This window comes from Solanum stenotomum, chromosome 12 (genome assembly GCF_019186545.1).
Source record: "Solanum stenotomum isolate F172 chromosome 12, ASM1918654v1, whole genome shotgun sequence".
Taxonomy (NCBI): domain Eukaryota; kingdom Viridiplantae; phylum Streptophyta; class Magnoliopsida; order Solanales; family Solanaceae; genus Solanum; species Solanum stenotomum.
In genome coordinates this window covers 44,455,577-44,468,898 of record NC_064293.1, presented here as the reverse complement: position 1 = coordinate 44,468,898, position 13,322 = coordinate 44,455,577, and the positions used below count along the sequence as shown (strand labels likewise).

The 13,322-nt window shown below is 33.8% G+C and overlaps 2 protein-coding genes across 3 annotated transcripts; one reads left to right on the top strand and one right to left on the bottom strand.

Annotated features, from left to right (window-relative positions):
• Nucleotides 1-1,302: 1,302 nt before the first annotated feature.
• Nucleotides 1,303-2,458, top strand: LOC125846379 (basic leucine zipper 34-like). The gene has a single exon (XM_049525785.1). It carries the CDS (start codon nt 1,460-1,462, stop codon nt 2,123-2,125), a length of 666 nt encoding a protein of 221 aa, XP_049381742.1. The 5' UTR covers nt 1,303-1,459; the 3' UTR covers nt 2,126-2,458.
• Nucleotides 2,459-6,100: 3,642 nt separating this feature from the next.
• On the bottom strand, nt 6,101-11,916 carry LOC125846385 (60S ribosomal protein L23a-like). 2 transcript variants are annotated; one of them, XR_007444354.1, is made up of 3 exons: nt 11,582-11,916; nt 6,804-7,367; nt 6,101-6,481 (listed from the first exon to the last, which is right to left on the bottom strand). XR_007444354.1 is itself a non-coding variant. In XM_049525791.1 (2 exons), exons 1-2 carry the CDS (start codon nt 11,762-11,764, stop codon nt 6,858-6,860), a joined length of 693 nt encoding a protein of 230 aa, XP_049381748.1. In that variant the 5' UTR covers nt 11,765-11,915; the 3' UTR covers nt 6,508-6,857. The 2 variants fall into 2 exon arrangements, 1 of the variants encoding a protein (XP_049381748.1); XM_049525791.1 differs by lacking the exon at nt 6,101-6,481 and having other exon boundaries at nt 6,508-7,367; nt 11,582-11,915.
• Nucleotides 11,917-13,322: the final 1,406 nt, after the last annotated feature.

The following is a 13,322-nucleotide window of genomic DNA, read 5'->3' as shown; positions in this document are numbered from 1 at the left end:
GTCCTCCCATTACAGGTTCATATCATAGGTGCACAATTTGTCAAATTCATGACAATATATAAAGTAATTCAGGCTCTATAAAGGAGTTGTCATAATTTTATTTTATTTTATCATAAATAATTGCCAACAAGAACAGTACTAGTTACTAAGTCCTTCCATCAAATCCTCGAAAAAACAAGGACGCAATAATAACGATTGGGATAAAGCTTTACGCACAAGCCCTACACATTATTACTGTTTTTTTATTTTGTTTTTATTACCTACAGACTACAGTAGTCCAGTGAGATTTTATCACGCATCCACAGTTGCGCACACCATAAAATAGATAAGGTCAAAGAGTTTATAATATAATATAATATGTTGTTTTTAATTACAGCAGATAGAAAAAATCAAGTTGACTACTAATAAATGGAGATGAGGGCACTTTCAAAAATGTCATTCATTCCTCTATCTCCACTATGTTATTTGTGGTCCAAACAACAGACTAGTGATATTTTTGCACTTGCTAGTAATATCAGCACTCAACACCATTTTAGTGTGTTTATTATATACTACTAGTTCCGTAAGCAAATACGGATTTAGGATTAAAGTTTATGGATTTAACTTTTAAACTTTTAAATACTAAATCATTTATATTTTACAATTATTAATCATGATCCATTAAATTCAGATAAATTCAAAACTATATAATAACATCGTCCCCTAAATATTGCAAGTAACAATTAATCTTGAGGAAAAACAAATGATGACCTAAACACATATCAAGTACTTCGCTTCTTCCTAGTATTAACACTGGATAAACATAATTGCCAGAGAGTCCATCACTCTCTTAAAAACTCTCAATTTACCTAGAATATTACTTCGTTTTTAATTAAAAGATGTACATTATCATCTTTTTAAAATTAGAAATTATTTTATTTATTTATTTTTATTACAACGAGTTATATTCACACAAATTCCAAGGTCTACCACTATCTACTAAATTTTAAAATGCTATTCTTTCTTAAATTTGATATTAAATTAAATAATATCACATAAATTTAGATTCAACGGTATCAATTTCAGCTCATCAGCAAAGCCGGAACCGAGCTAAGAACGTGCTTCCACGTAAGCACCTTTTCAAATTATTGGCTCCTCACACGCTCAGCTCAAACCAAATACGACACGTAGGCAAACTGTGTCCCCACTTCTTTTCCTTCGTGACTAAGCTGAATTGTTGGGTCCCAGCCCACCCCAACCCAAGCTTATGTCACAAAAAAATCTACTTTTAAAAGCCAACTAAATGGACCCCACGCACTATTGCCACCTGACTCAAAAGTTTTGTCGAATTACAAAAATATCCCTGGTGGGAACATACCCTACTCCTTTCCGTTTGTCAATAAATACTACACTCCTGACCTTACTACTTCCCTTTTCTCCTCCTAATTACCCACCCCCCTTTAGAAGCGATTTTCCGGCCATGTTGTCCACTTTTCCGGCCACTACTCTGTCCGCTGATGGACTTTTTCCCTATTTATTTCCGGCTTTTGATGGCGGGTTCACTCCTTGGGAATGTATCGAACCGGCTTTTCTATTCCCACAAGAAGTGGAAGAAGAAGAACCGGTTGTTTCACCCAAGGAATCCCCACCCCCTGAACCGGTTATTTTGAACTCCGATTCAGGTTCTGATGACTCCAAACCGAATTCTGTTCACTCTAGTTCCGGTTCAGATGACCCGAACCGGAATAATAACAATAATAATAACACGAACCGCTGTCCTGACGAGAGGAAGCGGCAGCGCACGACATCGAACCGTGACATAGATGAGAGGAAGCGTCGGCGTATGGTATCGAACCGGGAATCAGCAAGGCGGTCCCGCATGCGAAAGCAAAAGCATCTGGAGAACCTGCGGAACCAAGCGAACCGGCTTAAAGTAGGGAACCGGGAAATAATGAACCGATTACGGTTGATTACTCACCAGTGCCGAGTGGTCCAGTGTGAGAACGAGCGGGTCAGGACCGAATCGGCTATCCTTCGGCAAAGACTTGAGGGTATACGTCAAATATTGATCACCCGGCAACTTGAGCAGCAATTTAATTCTTATTCTGCATGGGCATGCAATAATATGGAACAAAGACCTCATTAATTAATCACTTGGACCTATAATAAATCATCATTAAACGTGTTTCTTCCTCTAATTAGCACCACTATATAACTATCTTATTACTTAAGATGAAATGAAGTCACAAGAGGATTTTCTCTCTCTCACTCTCTATTTCTTGTAAATTAAATTAAAAGGTGCGTATAATAGTGGTAAAGAGATATAGTAATGTATGTAGCTACTAGCTAGGAGCTTTGAGGTTGGGACCAAATGGTGGTTTTATTTTAAGCAAAACCAGGCTATCATTATGGTGTAAATGACACAATCGTGCAATGTTTGGCTTATTAGTTAAATGGAACTATTTTCTTTTTGCCTTTCTACCGTTTAGTAAGTATTATATTGCTAGTACGTTCATTGCCATAATTGTTTTTTCATGACTTTTCAATCTCTAAATGGTGGACCCCGTACGTAACATTTGTCGTCATTGGCGCTAATCCAACGGTCATTAAGAGTATTAATTATCTCCGTGATTTGATTATTAGACTTAATCAGGAATAATGCTGATTAATTAAGTGGCGTCTCACAAAAGGGAACCGCGCTGAAAGAGAATTCTTTATTTCTTAGCTAGGTTAATACACTAACTGATTGTTGATGGTTCACTTTACCATCTGATTTAATTTATGTTCACATGCATCTATCTACACGCATGCAGGAATATCAACAAATAAAAAAGGAGAGAATATATAATTGTGTCTTGACAAAAATAAATTATTAACCAAAGGACGGGGAATATGTTGCTTTCAATATATGATGTACATTTATGCTCTTTTCCTTTACTAAACTTTGGGGGTATTTGGATCAAGTACGAAAGCAGATGGAAGCTTTATATTATAGTAATAATCAAGATATACAGATGACGTCGTTATGTACTTGTATAGTTATCCTAATTAACGGATTAAGATAAATTCTAAACATCTTGCTCTTTAGAATCATAAAATTTCATGATTTCCATGATGAATTACTTTGTAAGAATATTTAATATCAAGCAAATATAGGTGAATTGCATGTGCCTTTCTAGATATGGCGCCATAAGAGAAAATTGCTTCAATTCTTCAGCCATGACAAAATGTTCTCTTCTCCTTTCATCCATCTTTCTCTCACACTCTTGAAGGAAATGATAATACCAATATTATGCTTTCGTTTAAGATAAATTAGGGTCAATTTTCTAAATCCTCATTGACAATATTTCTAACTTCATTAATGATACTTCTTCATTTATTCTCAACTCGTGTAAAGGATGTCATGATTCAACAAGTTTTACATAATCATTCTACTGAAACCAGTGACGACTCCTATTTTTTATGTGTGTTCTTTTTAATCTATATATTGTAATTCCACTAAATAAAATTCTTGGCTTCATCATTGACCACAACCCTCATCTTTTATTTGGATTGGCAATGCGAGCTCATTCATGTTATTTCTTGTTCAAGATCACACTTAACTGTTATTTCTTTAATAAAAAAAAAACCCTCTAGATTATCAATTAAACTTTTTATTAAACAAGTTTTAATAGATCAGATTAGGATAACTGCAGTCCAACAAAAAATATCTCCTGGACCACTTTTTTTTTTGCTTTTATGCATTTGACCCGTGAAGTTTTTATCTGAATTGAAACCTATTCCATTAAACCCATAACAAAAAAAGTTGCATATGTCATCCCCATTTTCATTTTCCCTTTCACCAAAAGTAGTGTGGATCTACTTATAACAATAAACACAATTTAATTTTCTAGTGCGCAAGTTGAGTGAATATTTTATGTTAGGTGCCACGGATATTCCCCACGTAAATGTACAAAACTAATAAACCACCATGGATAAAGAATTAAAGCGATTAAAGAAAAGTTTGTTTGAACAAGTAAAACTTGTTTCTTTTTATTCATTTATTTTTCTGTTTCCTTTCCTTTTGAAAAGGTGAATGATTTGAAAAGCATCTCCGTTAAAACATACTCCCTCCGTCCCTATTTACTTGTCCATATTTCCTTTTTTGGTTGTCCCTATTTAGTTGTCCATTTTGACAAATCAAGAAAGGACAACAAATTTTTTCCTATTATACCCTTATTTACACTTCTTGAAAATTGTAAAAGTGTATGTTGTTTCCCTCCAATTTATTTCACTTTAATTCAAATAAGTGATTGTAATTTTGAAGTGAAAAGTTGTTATAAGGGTAAAATTGTAACTTCACTGTGCTAATCATTGTTGCCTTAATCTGTGTGCCATTTCTAAAGTGGACAACTAAAAAGGGACGGAGGGAGTAAATAATAGTTATGTTTGTCTTTTTATATTTTACTTCCACTTTATATTTTTTTTTGTCGACCCTTTAGATCAATATATCGGATTTAATATTGATCAATTTGCAAGGTTGATATTTATATCCAGGGTATAAATGACGTGTCCTAATATGTATATTTTAACATCATTATATCAAAAGTATGCTAACATAGCTATAGTTTGAAGAAATTACTTTATAACTATATTTACGTGGACCACGTTCGTATAATTCGCTCGTAATTATATATATTCAGAATTTGTATAATTCAATTTCTAGTTGTATAAATACAAAATTTATATATGTTTACCCTAGCTTGTATATAATTAATTATGTTGTTGATACATTTGATCTATATAAATTCTGAAATTTCTAAATGTATAGATACAAAATTTATATATACTTACCATGTTTGTATATTGACAAGTGAATTATATAAACGGAAATATCCATAGCAAAAGAAACTGCTATGGAGAGTAATTAGGCAAATTGTAGCTAAGGAGACTTATTAAGTTAATCTCTTTGCTATTTGCTATTTATGAAATTTCCTAAAATTAGAATTGACTAACATTTACCTAAACTACTGCATTTGTCACAATTAAATGGCTGTAATTTTATTTTGGTCAACAAAAATATTTGCAAAATACTAATACTAACAAGTGTAAAGAACAAATTTCCCCGCTGATAAAAATACGGACATATTTCTAGAACTCCTTACTAGTTTAGTTGCCACCAATTCTTTTTATTTCTTTTAGTTAACATCCTTTTCTTTAATTCACTCTTGGTGGGGTAAGATTATTAGTATAGTAAAGTAATTATTGTCGAAATCAATTGATGCAAATAGAATACAGGTGAACAACCAAAGATCGTGATATGGAGAAGTTTAATTACATTATTTAGAATACTATGTTGTCAAAGATTTAAGGTTAGTCTTCTCTATTAAAATTTAATTAATTTAAAGTAACTGGTAGGTCACTTCCTCATAAAGAAAAAATGTAAGAGTACCAATTAAGGGTTTCGAAGTGTGCATGCTTTTTTAATAAAAATAACATATTTGTTTCCTTTCTTCACCTCTAAGTTAATTAAGATGAGAGAAAGGCATAAGTATTTGTAATTCGTACTTACTATTTTTCATGGTTAGCTTTATTTTTCCAACCAGAGAGGAGTCCCATCATATTAATATTTTGAGAAGTACGTATATAAGTCTGGCATCCAAATTTTCCACTCAAGAATATTGAGTTTTCAAATTTGGGAAGATATTAGTTTATGAAGAACGTCTACTAAGATTGGATTTGAGTAACTAATCATCCACATATAAAACGTGCAAACAAGAGAGAACCTAATAATATCCGCGTTTATACTGAAAATAACTACCATAAAGTACTCTTAATTATACTTGGTTTTGTAGTATTACCTTCTTTTGTAATTTGAAATAGTCTTTACTTTTTTTTTTTAACAAGATTGGGTTGAGATAATCATGTTTCTATAATATTCCAAAATTATCCTTAAAACGTTTTTAATGATTGGATGTGATAACAACATTTCTACCTTCATAAGGTGGGAGTAGCCCACCACCCTCCTCAAACTCCACTCGTAGGATTACATACTACTTTTGCAAAACCAAGGGCTTGTTGGAAATTAGTGCCTATCTTTATATGTAGTGCTGGTTATAGAATTATAAGGAAACAGAGTATCAAAAGCGGGGGCTCCACTTGTTCTTTCTTTCCCTTATCCAGCAAGGAAAAAGGAAAACAAACAAAATCAGAGGGAAGAATTGTATTGTGCCCTTGCTAAGAGGGCAATCATCCAAGCTATATCCACCAGGACCCAGGGATGATCATTTTTCATAAAGCAGAATCAGTGAGAGATCTTTGGGAAAATGATAAAATTAGGATAAGGAGCCGAAGGACTTACTGTGCCTTGCACTTTTGTCAGTAGTTGGTAGGAACTAGGAAATGTCTGCAATATGTCACTATCTTTTCCCAACTAATCTCTGCATTATTGCATTTGCAGTGAATTAAAAGAAAAAAACATCAGTCCAATTGAGAATGGCTCCATGTCGTCAACGTTACAAACCTACAGCACAAACAGAAATTGGGAAATGATTATAAGCCGATCCTCCTGTTATCAAGTATTTCAATGTAAAGCTTGAAAGCATAATGATTTTACACAGCTTACAAGTTTTTCCCAATATTTGGGGAGAAATGAAGAAGGTGTTGAACCAAGCCGTACATTCATACAGGAACATTTAGCCAAAAACCACAATGATTGAACACTTACTTCCCAGAGAGCGGTCAAAATTAAGCTGAAACTACAAAATTGTACCTATAAAGACTAGAGAAAATTTCAACATAAGATCACATATAAATCATAAGCTTCTAGTTTCTAACTCCAGCACCTTATATAGCCACCAGATTGTCTTGGCAAGGAAAGGAAGACGGAGAATCAACTTTTAAATGGCTTTGATTTTTTTTGCCACATCTAGTGCACTATAATTTGGTGTCAGCATAACATATGCTTTCTTCGTCCCGTCAGGCATGATTGATGTATTTACTTTCTTCATTTCAATCTTAAACAGCTTCTTTACAGCATCCCTTATGCTCTTCTTGTCAGCATCTTTGTGAACAACAAAAACCAAAGTATTATGACGTAATATATTCCCCATAGTAGACTCAGTTTTCAGAGGATATTGGATGACCTGGTAATATTCAATTTTGTTCCTCTGTGATGCACTATTGTTGAGACGCTTGGGATTTCTTTCCATTTTCAACATCTTCCTCCGTTCAGATGAGACTGATTTTTGGATATCTAATACTTGCATATTGGTTGATTCATCCGATTTCACTTTACTGGCATATGCTAGCCTTTGTTTCTTGGCATCTCCCTCTTTGCGACCGTCAACTTCGCAAGATACAGGACATAGAAACTGAGAACCTCTAGCACCAAAGCTTGTCAGCAATTCCTGATATAAAAACAGGATCAGAAAACCAATTTTCTTTATAATGCAACTTCTGCTGGAAATTAAACCTGTTTTCTAGTCCTTGAAAGTGATGCTGGCAACATTAAAATGAGGGATTGTATAACAATAGATCAAAGGCCATTTCCATCAGCAAAACTCATTTGTAGAACATAATTTTCCATTTGCAGTTTGCCTTTATTTGTTACCTTAGGTGAAAAAGAGGGAAGGGCCACACAAATCATGAGAGAAATCTCAATAAACTTCAAGCACCTTGTCACATTTCCTTATAGACGAATATGCATGTTTAGACTTCGCAGACAATTTGAAAAGCCTTGAAGTATCTTATTCATGTAATGCAACAACAGGAGTAAACTAATGAGAATTTTTATTTTTTTAAAAATAAGGATATATGGTCCCAGTAACAATAGAAAATAGGCAGTATTAAATGTAAACCTTTGGTTGCTTTGGGGCGGGTGTGAGGACATTTAAGTGTAGACCTAATTACGTTACGTATCCTCTTATACTCTATCCTTGTAAAGTCGGATACATTTTTATCAGCTTAAATCTTTTGGTCTATTATCCTAACGATGAGGCGTCTGTCACCAACAAACAAGATGCCAATACAACATCTAATTTAACAATGTACACTAGATGATCAAACTATGATAGTGTGAAGACCTCTAAATAAACTTAATCAGAACCACATTTTAGATCCACCAGCTCCACCTAAACCAAAAATAAAAAGGAAGTAGGGCATAAACCTACATCTGAGGATAAGCCTTTATGAATTTCAGAAATCTACCAACAAAAAATCATACTCCATCCGTGTCAACGTAGATGACACTTTTTCTGTTATGGGACGTCCCAAAATGTTTAAACCATTCAATTAAAAATAGGGAAAAAGGACAAATATACCCCCGAACTTTCAAAAATGGTATACGAATACCCTTCGTTATACTATTGAGACACTAGAGCCCCTGCCGTCCAAAAAGTGGAGCACTTATATCCTTCACACTAACGGATGGACACGTGGCGTCATCCTATGCCTCTACCCGATTTTAACCCAAAAATAAAGAACCCACCCGAATTAATGAAAAACCCACCCAAATATTCTATACCCACCCACTTACTAACATCCTAATAATATACCCAAATCAAAATCTCCCAAATTCTCGATCAATTCTATGGCACCTTTGCCGCTAGTGACAGCGACGTAATTAGTATGAAGAACATCATCATCTAATCAAATACTAAACTTCAGTTTCCTCTTCTTCTTCCAAACAAAAAAATATCGTTTCTTCTAGTTTCCAACTTCAGATCCGCTTGCTCAAGTGCTTATTCAATTCATTACATACTCACCCTCTTCTTCTACAAATATACATTGTAAGCACACACAAATAATTCGAGAGTGGGACGACAAAATCGAAAAGCCCATCTAAAACATCTATGACGTACACCTCTACTTCTATTTAGTAAACCTCATATTTTAGGGCTTCTATCCTACAATGGCTTCTGTAGTTCAGTAGCAATAATATGCGTAAGATGAAGTTGAAGAGTTTGTTAAATTTGTAGGAAAGGGAAAGGGGATGAGTGTTTCAAAGAGCTTTCCGATGGCTTCTGGTCATTTCTCCATTTCTTTTTTTTTCTTCCAATTGTGTAATGAGTTTCTTAGTATGGCATCTGATTTGAGCTCTAAATGATCTTGTTGAAATTTTCTTATGTGCTGTAGTATTGAGGCTTTAATTTTGATATGTGGTGATTGATTGATAAAGAGTTTTTGTGACATGTTTATGTGTAAAGGTTTTATATTTTCAGCTTATTTAGTGTAAATTTGAAAATAAATTTGATAGATAGTGTAATGGGTTTCTCTAGCAAATGAATTTTCCATCATGGATGAGATCTTGATTATTGAGAATGGAGAAGAGATGATGACGGGATTGAGGGATTTGCTTCAGAAATGTACTCCACAGATGTTTTAGATTGGGTCGGAATTTTTAATTCGGGTCAGGTAAATAGATAGTTGAGTGGGCTTTTAGTTTTGTAGGTGAAAGTTAAAACAAAATAAAATAGGGTAAATTTTTAAGATATCGCCACGTGTCTCTCCGTTTAGTGTAAGGATATACATGATCCAAAAATATGACGGTAAGGGTATATATAACCTCAAATTATAACGAAGGGTATTTGTATACCATTTTTGAAAGTTCGGGGGTATATTTGTCCTTTTTCCCTTAAAAATATTAATCTACACAACTGTCGGTAAACAAAATTCATTTTGGTATCCAAATCTTATCTTTGATGTAGTGTTTTTTCCCATAAATATAACTTTTCAACTATTATCTTGATATACATTTTTTACGAAGACTAATATATTATAGAAGCCAAGTTATCATCTTCAACATTTTGTCAAGTCCAACACCATCATATAAACGAAACAAAGAGAGTAAAACAATCTCCAATAAACACTTTTTCAACAGAAACTCACATAGGATACTAAAAACTTCAATAAACATTTTTGCAACAGAAGTTCACAATGAAAAAAGAAAAATTAGGACATCATTCACCGTATGCAAATATGATAACACACACCTTATGAACTTCACAGTGACTCAGTAGTAAGGTTACTTAGGACTTTGGCATAATGCAAACTCTGCTACCAAACATCTAAGAAAAATGTCTGCCCAAACAACACATTATCTTGGGAGAGCAAGTATTCCACATAGGCATACATGTCAAAAATATGTAGCAATCACTGATAAAATAATCATGCCAATTTGGATAATCTTGGGTATAATCCCACATCTAAAGTCAATAAAGCACAGAAGCAGATGTCCTTTAAACAATCAATTGTCAAAGCAAGCATTTTAAACCTGAATTGCAAATTTTGCTTTCTCCCGATATAAAGCAGGAGATAGAAGTTAACAGTGATAGCTACTCTTCTCATCCTTTCTGAATTTCAAATCACTTTCTAATCTTGACTCATACTAAAGGATATATGTATTGTGCTCTGGTGATTTATGAAACGATGAGAATGTCAATTATTAGTGAAGGGAAAATCAAGTTGGGGAGAAAAGGGACATTTCTAGGTGATCATCCAAAAAGGAAGAAAAGAATTGTCCAAGGCATGCAGCAGACACAATTTTTGACGAATAACAAAACTTTGATCTTCCCTTTTGACAAAAGTGCCGGGTCCAAACACATTTTCGATGATACATTCAGAAAACAAGGTCAATAATTTTGAAGATTTGTATAGTGAGCACCATGGAAAAATGAGAGCATAGCTAAATTCAACACTGCGAAATCAAAAAGAGAGGAGATGACATGAAAGATAGATAGTTATTTGAGCTCAATATAATTGACCACATGAATAGAAATCTTAAGATCATGGAAAAAGAGTTGCTGAATGATACCCAATTCTTTAAGCATTTCATTTAGCACTTCTCTTATTTCAAGACTTTTCTCTTCGGGACAAACATAAGATATTTGAGTTGAGCTAGAATAACCGTAAATTATTCCTATTGGAAGAAGGAAAAGAATAAATGAACAAATGAACTTGAACTTATGACATATTACGATTTTATGCAATGATGATTCCCAGTTGTTAAGTCATTCTTGATATTTGAAGGTTATATCATGTCCCTTTTTTAAGTTCTTTTAACAATAAGAACGTGATGATTCTCTTTTATCTCTGGAAACCAAGCCATAAAGATTGAGTGTTCTTAAGACCCGAACCAGAACAACTCTTTACTTCTAGGTATCTATGTCTAGTCAACGTTGTGCCTCCACCATTTGGTAAACTTGTATAAATCCTACTAGCTGTTTTCCATAAAATAAAGAGCAATGCAACATTCCATGTTAAAGCGCTAGGGCGTAAGTCATTGGAATAACATTAGTCTCAAGGGAGATCCTAAATCCAATCAATATGTATTATATTATAATTGAAGAAAGCACTACAGTTGAGCAAAATGTAAAGCCAAACTTGGAGGCTTGGAGCTAGTTCTTACATCGCAGAGAGTGGAAATTGCTGTTTCAACCTTGAGTATTCCCAATTCAAAATTGAGTTTACACGCAGTGATTCAACAATTAGAAGATAACAATACAATATATTTATAGTCAATTAAACATCATCCAAATAAACATCTAGAAATTAGACATAACCAGTTGCGTAAAATATAACATGTATAAATGTCTGATTGGAATTGCAAGGAAAAACAACTCACATCGCTGGTCTGACGGAAATTGCCGAGAAAAGAACAGAGGTTTATAGAAGAAGACGACTTGTGAAAGGGAACAAAAGCGAAAGAAAACGTAGCCCTGGTGATTGATACTGAGTAACTGAATATTTGATCCTTACGCCGGCGGGAACAAACAATAGCCGCCGGAGTGGTTATTGCAGCAGCCATTAGAATTGGGCGGCGCCACCAACTATAGGGTAACAAGAAAATCCAGAATATTCAAAAAAATTAGGGTTTCGGAGAGGATGAATGGCGAAGGAAACAGGCCATCTCGTTGACGGAAGCTGAACATTTCACGCGGCACTCCGCAAGCGAGAGGGTGATTCGCAAATATTGTGCTTTAAATTTTATTGCATTTTGGTCCCTGTATCTATGTGTTAATAGTTTTTGTTTTTCTAAAATAAATTAAAATAGAAAAAGAAATGATTCCTCTTGGTTTAGTTAGTTTGTTGTATTATTGCAGCGCGAAGAAATAATACACCATCAAGTAGCCCTGATGTCGATTACACATATATACCATAATGTAAAACAAATAATGCATATACTAAGAATTAATCAGCAAAATGGACGTAACGGCTACAACTTAATTCATGATAAATCTAATTACGTGCATATAGAAATGAAATTATAAGATGCACTGATCACATTTAACTTATGACACAATATAGTTTTGATATAGAAATCAATCGTCGTCCACAATACTCAAAGCTCTATATCTCCCTCTAGATCTAGGTCTAGGAATAGGGGGAAGATTTGATAATTTCACAAAGTTCCCAACTTTCACTTCATCTAAAGACTGCTTGCACGAAAAGATCATACAGAAATAGCTGCTCTTCTTTGATCCCTTAGACGATCCATTATTATCAATAGAAGCCTTTTTGCTATTTCCTAGAGTAGTACTTTTTGTGCACTCAATTAACGCTGTAATAAAAGGGTCATCACGTAGCAAAGAACTTTTCCCAATTATTGGAGGCCGAAAGGCTGCACACGGAGGAGGCGGCGGAATCTTTTCGCCGTTGAAATGATAATTAGAGGAAGAGAAATTTTGGTGGCGCATGAAATATTTAGATACGCCAGGTGAATCTTCCCATGAAAATGCTATACTACTACTTCTTCGTATATCAACTATTCCAGCACTCATTTTTTTCTGTGTGTTTGGCATTAACTGATCATCTTTGCTTTTAATTTTAGCATCCATTTTTTCATTTATATTCAGCAGTATAACTTGGCTATTACACTAAGATCGAGTTCCTTGTCACGGCCAGCAATTGAAACGACGTTAAGACAAAAAAAAAAAAAAAGACTATTTTGCTTGCAGACGAATTTAAGAGGTTAATTTGTTGCCTACTTCCCTTTGTTATTTGCTTTACTTCTACTTAATACCCCTTATGATCAAGAAAAGAGTCTTAAATTAAACTATTCTCCGTCCCAATTTATACGACATAAATGGAATTTTGAGAGTCAATCGAGTTTTTTTTATCGAAATACTTTTATATATCTCTTAATTATTTTAAGTTATTTGTTATTATAGTACTTTTTAAGTTTTCAAATATATAAATTTTATTTTAAAAAACTTTAAGTTTCTATGTTCACATTCATGGTCAAAGTTAAAAAATTTGAATCTCAAAATTCTATTCTACCTGTTCTACATAAATTGAGATAACGAGAGTGAATTTTTTGGTCAAATCTATTTGTGCAGTAAAAAATAATACTGTATTTTTCTTGA

What these genes read in the sequence shown, in the direction of transcription:
- LOC125846379 (XM_049525785.1), top strand. Translation starts at nt 1,460, where the DNA reads ATGTTGTCCACTTTTCCGGCCACTACTCTGTCCGCTGATGGACTTTTT.
- LOC125846385 (XM_049525791.1), bottom strand. Translation starts at nt 11,764, where the DNA reads ATGGCTGCTGCAATAACCACTCCGGCGGCTATTGTTTGTTCCCGCCGG. An exon ending in ATTTCCGTCAGACCAGCGAT is followed by an intron (nt 7,368 to 11,581) that starts GTGAGTTGTTTT and finishes TTTTTATATCAG; the next exon opens with GAATTGCTGACAAGCTTTGG.